General features: G+C 32.9%; 1 protein-coding gene across 3 annotated transcripts; it reads left to right on the top strand.

Moving 5' to 3' along the window:
* Window positions 1-6,346: 6,346 nt before the first annotated feature.
* On the top strand, window positions 6,347-8,843 carry LOC145039727 (biogenesis of lysosome-related organelles complex 1 subunit 2-like). 3 transcript variants are annotated; one of them, XM_078987748.1, is made up of 4 exons: window positions 6,347-6,477; window positions 6,712-6,828; window positions 6,897-7,217; window positions 8,601-8,843. In XM_078987748.1, the coding sequence occupies exons 2-3, from the start codon at window positions 6,730-6,732 to the stop codon at window positions 7,170-7,172; spliced, it is 375 nt and encodes a 124-aa protein (XP_078843874.1). In that variant the 5' UTR covers window positions 6,347-6,477; window positions 6,712-6,729; the 3' UTR covers window positions 7,173-7,217; window positions 8,601-8,843. The 3 variants fall into 3 exon arrangements, with proteins under 3 accessions (XP_078843874.1, XP_078843873.1, XP_078843872.1); XM_078987747.1 differs by lacking the exon at window positions 8,601-8,843 and adding an exon at window positions 7,374-7,763; XM_078987746.1 differs by lacking the exon at window positions 8,601-8,843 and having other exon boundaries at window positions 6,897-7,279.
* Window positions 8,844-11,099: the final 2,256 nt, after the last annotated feature.

Genomic DNA, 11,099 nt, shown 5'->3' with positions numbered 1-11,099 from the left:
CCAAATGTACCCTTAATATCTCTAATGCTTTCCAACGACATCCCATCTATACTCTCCAGGTTGGAAAAGAAAGAAATAAAACACGTCACATTTTTAATTATAGGAGAAAATAACAAATATGTCATTTATCTATCGTTTTTGTTGAAAAATATAACCAAACAGTTTAGGGTAATTTTGGTTGTGGTTTTCTAAGAAAATATTTTTAGAAAATGTAGTTGAATATTCATTTTCAATTTTCAATAAATATTATAGAAAACGCGTATGGTTGGAACATATGGAATTTTCCTTTTTTATTTTAGAAATTTGAAAAATTGTAAAAATCATTTTTCTAATGCACATACTATTTGAAAAACGAATGTTACGTTTAGTTGTAGAAAAATTGATTGTTTTCTGAAAAAAATTTTAAAGAAAATGAGAATTTTGAAAAGAGAAATTAAATATCCTCCTACCTTTTATTCATATAAATCCTCCTACCCATTTAAATAATGGCATGTATCATATTATTATCCTAAAATATATTTAAATTTCATTAAATGAATATTAAATGTTACACATATCACCATTTGATTGGGTAGGATGATATGTAGGAAGAAAATGTAGGGGGATATTTAATTTTTCTTTTGAAAATACGTTTAGTTCGCCTATTTTTCTAAATTTTTCATGGAAAATGAAAATTTACTGTTTTCTAAAATTACAAAAAAAAAAAAAAATTGAAATTTTTTGGAAAACAATGATTATTGTTTTCCATATTTTTCTAATTTCAAAATTTTTCTAAAATATAAACACACACCCACTCTCACCCCATCCACATCTACATATCCTCACCTTAACACCCCCAACCCACCACACCCTACCTACCCACACTCACCCACTCCTAAGCCCAACCCCCCTCCCCCGACACACACACACAAACACACATACCCACCCCACCCTACATACACTTACACTCCCACAAACACACATACCCACCCCCCACACACACCCACCCCTACAAACATACATACATATACCCACACACACCCATAAACACACAAACACAACCCCCTTCCCCTCCCCCCACCACACATACACATACCCCCCCCCCCCCACACACACCCCTACAGATACACACCTACACACACTCACCCACCTAACATCACTACCACAATCATCGACATACCATCACCATCATCACCACCACTACCCCATCACCACCAACACCACCGCCGCCGCCACCACCACCACCATCACCGACCCGCTACTACCACCGCCATCTCCTCCCCACCCCACCCTACCACGGCTATTGTTTTCTAAAAATGAAAACCGATAAAAAAAAAATATACATCTAAACACATCTTCTAATTTTCAATAACTCAAAATGAAAAATGAATAAGTTTTAACTAAATGCGTTTTCTAAATTTTCCAATTAAAAATAAAAAACTAAAACCAAAAACTGAAAAGAGAAACGAAAAACGGAAAATGAAAATTGTTTTACCGTAAATAAACAGAACCTAAGGGTGCGTTTAGTTGCGGAAAATTTTCCAAGAACAGTAAGAATTTTGAAAACGCGTTTAGTTCGTATGTTTTTCTAAAATTTTCACGAAAAATGAAAATTTCTCGTTTTCTAAAATTAAAAGAAGTTGGAAATTTTTGGAAAAATGATAATCATTGTTTTCCATATTTTTCTAGTTCCAATTTTTTTTCTAAAATATAAACACATACCCACATACACACACTAACCCCCACAAACACACACACACATCCAGAAACGCACACCCACCCTCACCCACACCCTCACAAACACACATACACGCACCCTCACCCACACCCCCACAAACACAAACAAACACACATATACATACAAACACACACACCGTCACCCACCCCCACCCTTCCTCACACACACACACTAACCCCTACAAAGACACACACACCCTCACTCACACCCCCCCACCACCACCACCACCACCACACACACACCAACCCCTACAAACACACACATACACATACATACCCACAAACACACACAAATACGAATTTAATTATTATTGTTTAGATAGATAATTGCATGAACACTATGTTAATCGTCTTTATAATTACACAATTTAGTTAATCGGAACAATATAACTAATACATTAGAAAACAGTAAAGGATAATTAATTTTCATTGCACTCAATTAGAATCCACCATACATGAAGGTGAAGTTGAAATCTCTGTGAAAACATCTTTATCTGTTTTTTTTTTTTTCTAAATTTATTTTCTATTTTTTTTTGTTTGTTTTATTGAGTTTAATGATAAAAAAAACCCTCTTTTAGTTTATTTTTTAATTAGAATTAGAATTTATTTAAACTAAATTTTCGTTCTTCATGTGATCGACACGTGATTTTACCACTAAATTTTCGTTCTTCATGTGATCGACACGTGATTTTACCAAAATTATACTGCTACACGATCAAGTTCACTGCTTGTAATGTGTATCAGTTAGTTACAATAAATTAGGATCTTATAAATTTAAAACCTAATATATATATATATATATATATATATATATATATATATATATATATATATATATCTTAATTACCTTATAAAACATTTTTGGTGAAATGCTGAATTTTAAGTCGTACAAACATACAATGCATTTGTACAATCAATTTATGCATTACAAAAAGAGTAGAGTACATATGGTTAACAGTTGAAAATGTCAAATCTCTTATCCCCTATTCTTAGGCTATTTTGACCCGGTTCATTCCTTATCTCCGTATTTCCCAAAATCTCGTCATTTTTGTTCACAAATCTTGGATATATATCGCTGACGTTTACATTTCTAGGGTTTAATTCATCTTTCAGTATTCAACCACCATTGTCGCACCCGTCGCTTGGCGCGGGTAAACGACTAGTGTGTGTGTGTGTATATATATATATATATATATATATATATATATATATATATATATATATATATATATATATATATATATATATATATATATATATATATATATATATATACACATAACATATAACAATTTTTTTATCACATGTTTAGATATTAATTATCTAGAGGAGTATGGCCACTCACCTCGAGAGGACCCATCTGAATGAAACTCCAACTCTATAAGTCTCATGGTTCCTTCTATTCATTTTCTTAAATATTACAACTCAAGGTACAACTCACTTATGCACAATTGGATCCAACATTTCATCAAGTTCATATTCCTTAAATTAGTTATCTAGATGTCTAAATCCATTAAGACGTGAACTTAATATTACCTTATTCATTATCTCACCAATTTGAACTTAATATTACCTTATTCATCATTTCACCAATTTGAGCATCACAACTTAATATAAGTAATTTGTACATGACTTAATCCATGAGATTAATTCATTTACCCAAAACTAGTTATGCTCCACATATAAGTCATTGATATGACTTAATCTATGGGATATAAAATGAATTTCACTTATTAACAATTTTCATACTTAATGTTTATGATCATCACCATCATTAGTTCCACCATTTTAAGATCACAATTATTTAACTCATTATTTAAGCAAGTAAACATGCAATTTATTGGAAATATTATCCAATGTTATTAATTTTTTTATAATATTTCTAATAGTAATACTGTTCTTTTGGATTGGTCTCAAGAAATGGATAAAATAAGTTGTTATTTATTAAGGAATTAATAAATTGATTAGAAATAATTTTGGTAATTAATAAAATAGCTTGAATATTAATTAATCCAAGAAATTAATTAGAATCTTTTTTACGCATATTTATCGTAATTTGTTACATTCATAATAATGTTTAACAAAAATATTATAAGTCCATAATATTTTCCCATAAAGTTTGTATGCAGATTTTAAATATCATTTATATAACTCGTATCGCGTACAAAGTATTCTTGTTCATCTACAATTATCCTATTCGACAGTAGTGGTTTTGCTTGGTGTCCAGATATGGCATCAGCAACACCTACTTTTTATGTACGCAGTGGAAAAATTTTTATTTTTTATTTTTATCTATTTTCCCTGCATCGACAAACCCTACTTCAATCCCGACAACACCTAGTATGTATTATTGAAATCTCCCCTGCTATTCGAGGATTTAACTATTCAATAAAATGAATAAATTATAACTAAATTATCTTAAAACATCTAACCCTTACTTACGGACATTACATTGGGCTATTAATAGATGTCATTTTATGCATCTTTTATTAAGTTTTATTAGCATTTTGCATCAAGTTTTTATGTTTTTTCATGTGAATTAGTTTAAAAGGTCCAATGTAGTGTCTTACTTTGTTCTCTTTCTGATTTGTTAGAAACCTTCACAATCATGTTCAAAACCTTTGGAAGTCTGTGTAATGCTAAAAACGAAATCAGTTTTTAGGCTATAAACAAAATATATATGGAGGTGTCATCATCTTTGCAATAGAGGGAAATATAGTTGATGAATTCATGGAATAGTGAGAATGATAAAGTAGTGAAGCTTGATTTGTCATGTTATTTGCACAAATCATTTCTAATTTCGAAAATCGAAATAGGAACAAAATTCTATTGTCTTGCTTGCCTTCACCTGCATAACGAGTACATTATGTAAATAAACCGCAAACGAATTGTCATTTCGAAGTATAAATATGACACAATAAAAATGGTTATTGACAATAATTACCTGATGTTTGCTTGTTTCATTGTTCCACATCCACTCTTAAACCCTTACTCTTCATCTACTCCCTGATTCTTCATAAAGATCATAAATTTATAAGAAAAACTCATAAAAAAGGTGCCAATGTATTGATATAAAGCCAAGATTTAAGTTTTTTAACTAAAAACGAAAAAATGAAATAAATACCTGATGGTGGATCAAAACCATCATGTTCTTCATCGCAAGGAGAGAGAGAGCACGCGAGAGAGAGGGGGGGGGGGGGGGGGGCTTTGTAGTCACATATATGGGTTGCTTCTCCACCCCAAACCTCCGTTCATCTTCCAAGTTCGCAACATGAAAAAGGTTTTGTATCCAGGCCCCTATAAAACCGTGCACAAACATGTTAAATCAAATATAAGCATAGATCTGATCATCCGAATCAACAAAATTGACAAGCACACACACATTAGATAGATAGATAGAGAGAAAGACATTGATAAGAGCTTAGAAGCATACCATCTCTGGTACACCGGGTTTGGATCAGTGGTCCGTCTGTGTGTTCGTTTGTGACGACAACAATGACAACCAAAAACATGGCCAATGATTCGTGGAGGCGAAATATAGATGGTTAGAGTGTAAAGAGAAATCATTATCTGTATCATAGCTCCAAAATATCAAGATCTAAGTGAGTTTTAGAATTAAAATTGAGATATAGAATCAGGTTTAGGGTGGGAGACAATTATATAAATGGGGGAAGAATATTAACAAAGATATAACATTAATTGACGACATAATTGGGTGGTTGTTGGATAGGCTAAGAAATTGGGACAGGATCAAAAGTGTTGAAAATTGAAGGTTTAAAGTATACGTTTGACCAAATAAGATTTTTATTTTTTCTACGCATAAAATGGTTGAACATGTTGCATTATATGTTGTACGGCTTAAAATTCAGCATTGACTAAAAATGCTTTATAAGGTACTAGCCGTTTACCCGTGCCAAGCAATGAGTGTGATAATGGTGGTTCAATGCTAAAAGATGAATTAAACCCTAGAAATGAAAACGTCAGCGATATATATCCAAGATTTGTGAACAAAAATTGCGAGATTTGGGGAAATACGGAGATAAGGAATGAACCGGTTCAAAATAGCCTAAGAATAGGGGATAAGAGATTTGATATTTTCAACTGTTGACCATATATACTCTACTCTTTTTGTAATGCATAAATTGATTGTACAAATACATTGTATGTTTGTACAACTTACAATTCAGCATTTGACCAAAAATGTTTTATAAGGTAATTAAGATATATATATATATATATATATATATATATATATATATATATATATATATATATATATATATATATATAATTTAAACATAGGCAATGCAATTTATAATTTTGTCAAAGAGTATTATGATATACAATTTACATTTTTAAATCTAAGCAATACACACATCGTATCGCAAACGCTCCTTCAGCTAACCATCAGTGTGCCTATTTTTATGGTTGTGATTATAAGGATTAAAATGGACAAATAGATATTCAAGTGAACCCAGTCATTCTTCACATGATAATGTCCACATAATACCCGTTAATGCTAACAGGATTGAGACCAAAATGACACACCATGGTCAATTTTGGAGTGATAAGCCAAACAGTAATCCAAAGGACCAAAACTATATGTTGAAGATAAATTGAGGGACTAGATTTGTAGTTTACCCTAAATCTAAAAGCCTTCTAATCTAGACCCTGGCTCTCGTGTAGTCGGATCTATGTCTTCTCGCCACCGCCGACGAGTGTCTCCGCCATTATCTGCAGCTCCGACGTCTTGTTCTACTGGTAAATATTTACGTTTTCCTTCGAGTTATCAATAGATGATTCATCTGCCATTAGTTTAATAATTTAATTTGTTTATTAGGGATCACTGAAACTCATACAGCGATTGCTTCTTCTAAGTTCTATCGGCTAGGAACATTGCAAAATTTGATTGATAATAGATGATCATTACACTTTTTCTTATCGATAGATTCATCGTCTATTATTCTAATAGTTTAATTGATTGTTCCATTTCAGGTGCGGAATTTAGTCGCCATGGCTGAAAATATGGTAACACAGGAACACGACGAGCTCACCGAAGCTCTCAACGATCTATTTACTAATGTTTCCACTATGATTAAAGGCGATCTTCAGGTTTCCTCTACATTTTCCTTCATGTTTTTAGAACTTGTGATGTTGATTTCTGAAATTTGTTTCTCTAGGGTACAAACAATGTCCTCAAGTTGTTGGAAACTATGAATCTGAAAGTAGCAGAAGAATATGAAGGATTTGGTGATGTTGCCTCTGGATTGAGGGTTTTTGTTGAACGACTGAAGGCAAAAAGTGAGAATTTTGATGTGTATGTTCAGCAAATTGATGCTATAGAACAGCAAGTGACTGATCTAGAAGTAGTAATCTCCATGCTTGATAAATATGTTTCTTTGTTGGAATCAAAAGTTCAGTCTGTTTACAAGATGCCAGCTTCATCATCATCATAGTTTGCACATATCTTAAGAAACTGAAATGAATCCCTACTTATTGAGGTAAAATGGATGCTTTTCTCAATCATTCCATTGAAATGAAATTGCTCCAAAACTTGTTGAAATATCATTCACTCTATTTGTCTTGTTTGTGTATATATTTCATCATTCATTTAAGTCTACCTTCTCTTTGCTTGATTTCTCTTTTGCTAAATGTAGTTGTGGGCCCCATTAGATCTACAGGCAAGCGAACGTGAAAATTAAAAGCAAAATTTTCATCTTGATCGAAACCAGTAATCTCATAATAGCAATTTATATACTACTTAAAAAAAATCAGATTATTGATAGAATATTGAGGCGTATCATTAGTGACCCCCTTTTGAGAATCCTTATATTGTGAGAGCCATATGGATTACGTAAGTTTGTTTTTAAGGACCCTTCTCACATGCTATCAGCATCAATGTATACATGTTATGGGAGAAAGATCTAGGAGCTCTTTTCAACTCAAATTTTATTGAAGGAATTTTTAGGAAAATGATCTTGATTTGTATTGTCCTTTAACATTTGTACTCTATTGTTCTTCAAACTTGTGGTGAGTCTTTTATTTCATCTAAGTAGTTGGCAAATATAAGTATAACCGCCTATGTTTTCTATTTGTTAAAATATTTTTCTTCAAAATGTTTGGGATTTAAATTGCATTTGTGTATGTTTTTGCTTTTGGCAGTTCTAACATATTACATATATTTTAACAATATATGTATGATTTTATTATTTAATATGTGTGTGTTAACATAAAGAAACAATATTGTAGAAAACTGTGAAGCAGGGTCACGTACAGCAATGCAAACAAGGCAAAAAAATTGGTGAAATAATTCAATTATTAAAATGGAGTAAAATAATAATTTGGATAAATGTGATATTTTGAAAGTTTTAAATGGATATAGATGATATTTTAAACTTTAGATTAATGAGTGGTATAATAGTCATTTGATAAAAATAAAATTTTAAAATGATTATAAAATGTTAAAAAAATGAATTTGAACAAATATAATATTTTAAAAACTTAAAAAGATAAATATGATATTTAAAACTTTAGATCACACAAAACAAATATAATAGATTGATATTTATTTAGGCGAAATAATCTTTTAACATTCAAAGTGCTAAAACAATCACCCTCAATAAGAACGTTTTAAAATATTGTGACATTTCATGGAACAGAGAAGTCGCCGTGATTTTTGACATCCAATATCATTATATCACACGATCGAGTATTCTTAGCTTGAATGAGTGTTTCGTGGGAGTTTTAATTCAAATACGTCCTACGATGTGGTTTATTCTTTTACTCAGAATTCGCTACATGTTTATGAGTAGTATGCAGAAACCCAAAACAAATCCCCAATGTTTAAATCCCTAACCCAAGCAAAATCATGATTCTTACCTCAGAACTTAGAAGATGCATGAACTCAACTTGTTAAGATGCATGTTGTTGGGGTTTGGTTTCAGAAACTACGAAGCAAATCGACTGAAATCCCCATTGCAAAATTGCAGATACAGCTTTCGCAACGAGTATGCGCTAATGAGTCCTTACAGCTCTTATTTGCAATTTTCAGTTTTGGTCATTTATGTTTAGACATTATTGCCATTTGACCCTTGTACAAAACTAACGGAGTAGTTTAGACTTGAATACTTTCTTGTCTAATTTTTATGTTTTTTTTACTAATAATTTGTGTTTAATATAATAAAGAAGTGAGAATTGACTTTAAGAAAAATATAATAAAAAGCCATAGTATTAACGTAATAATATAGAATTTATAATTAAACGATTTTGATGGAACTATATATAGGTCGGCTTGCATTTAAAAAAAAAACACACACACATGATTAGCTGAGAATGATTTCCTCATTCTCAGCCTTTTTTATTTTTCTTAATTGAACTTTTATATATATATATATATATATATATATATATATATATATATATATATATATATATATATATATAAAAGTTCAATTAAGAAAAATAAAAAAGATTGAGAATGAGGAAATCATTCTCAGCTAATCATTTAACTAACATATATTTAACATTCCAAAAATACGTCCCAAAAATTTTTGTTTAATAATATTAAAATCATATACTGAATGTCATAATATAAAACCCATACGTTAAATGTTTCAAGCCATAATAAAATGTCGTATCACAAACTGTATCGGAACTGTATCACATCATAACTAAGAAAAACTCTCAGGAATAAAACTGAAGCTGTGGTGTGAGCGATGCCATCATCCCGAGCTCTTCCCTTTACTTGCAGAGATACCTGAAACCAAAACTGAAAACTGTAAGCACGAAACTTAGTGAGCTCCCGCAAACTACCACATACCATACAATAACATATAAAGCACATACTGAGCCTTGTCCATTACATCAGACCGAAATCCGGAAACTACATCGAACCGAAGTCCAGAACTAACCAGGGCCTTGCCCTCTGCATCAGATCGAAGTCTGGAAACTGCATCGGACTAAAGCCCGGAACTGACTGTGACATTGTCCCCTGCATCGGACCGAAGTCCGGAACTAACTGCATCGGATTGAAATCCGAAACTGATTGGGACCTTGTCCCCTGCATCAGACCGAAGTCCGGAAACTGACTGAGCATAACATAGCATAGCATAAACATATCAACTAGCATAAGCACATATAGTGCATACTGCATCGAACCGAAGTCCAGAACACATAACACAAAACATGCTTGAATCACAAAAACATCAAGCAATCTAACTACTGTATCAGACCGAGGTCCGGAACTACTGCTAACTAAACGGGCCGGCATTGTGGTCGTAGACCCGTTCCTACTGGAAGGAAACTCACCTCGTAATCTGGCTGCTGAATGAACTGCTCGGGAAACTGTCTACTGCTGTTCCGGTATCTCCTCGGCTATAATTTCCATAAGTACACTCAATCAAATACCGATAACTATAATGAGGATAAAATGACTATTTTACCCCTGGTTAAAGTCAACCTCTTGGTCGAAGTCAACATACAGTTGACCTGACTCGCTGAGTTGGGCCGCCAACTCATCGAGTCCCTACTCTCATTACTCGTTTCTACTCGCTACTACTCGTCGAGTTTGGCGTAGACTCGACGAGTTCCTCTTCGATACCAACACTTAGTCAATCTGCATCCGACTCGTCGAGTTGTATGAACAAATCGTCGAGTTCTCCTTCAACATATGAACACTCTGAGTGTGACTCGCCGAGTTGTATGAACAACTCGCCAAGTCTGTTCTTGAAATATGAAGATTGCCTTGGACTCGCCGAGTCCCTCCATGAATGAGTCCGATCTCCTACTCACTGAGTCCACCTATAACTCACTGGTTCCACTCAGCATAATACATGAAATGGGGGAAAACTCGGGGACTCGCAAGTAGACTCGCCGAGTCGGTTGCATGCAACTTCTATACAGTTGATTTTGCTCAAAACCAATGCATACAACTTATAGATTTGGGTTCTTAAGGCTTGGTTACCACGTAAAGTTTCCAACTTTACATGTACATATGCATGAAAAGGAATTTAAAGGCTTAGTAAGGACTAAAAGAGTAGATCTAGGGCTTATACATGAGTTAGGCTCATAAAGGTGGTAGATCTGAGCTTTTGAAGCTCAAACCTAGCTAGATCCACTAGCTATTCAACTCTATATGATTTCTCCACTACAATCAAGCTAGGAAGTGGATAAAAATGGCCTAAATGGGATTTCTAATGGAAGATCAACATAGAAACAGAAGAGATTCGGATTATACCTCAACAAACTTTGGATTGGACTCTAGATCTTTGCTTCTCACCTTCCCTTTTAGTCCTTCCTTCTTTCTTTTCTCTAAACTTCAAAAGATACACAAGATATGCTCAAAATGCTCAAATAATGGATATGGTTTGCTAAATGACGTTCTG

This window comes from Lactuca saligna, chromosome 4, assembly GCF_052625555.1.
Source record: "Lactuca saligna cultivar CGN05327 chromosome 4, ASM5262555v1, whole genome shotgun sequence".
NCBI classification, from domain to species: Eukaryota; Viridiplantae; Streptophyta; class Magnoliopsida; order Asterales; family Asteraceae; genus Lactuca; species Lactuca saligna.
Note: the sequence above shows the minus strand (reverse complement) of the source record. Positions and strands in the feature narration are given on the sequence as shown.

Coding starts and splice junctions, on each gene's coding strand:
- LOC145039727 (XM_078987748.1), top strand. CDS start 6,730: ATGGCTGAAAATATGGTAACACAGGAACACGACGAGCTCACCGAAGCT. Junction 6,829..6,896: donor TGATTAAAGGCGATCTTCAG/GTTTCCTCTACA, acceptor TTGTTTCTCTAG/GGTACAAACAATGTCCTCAA.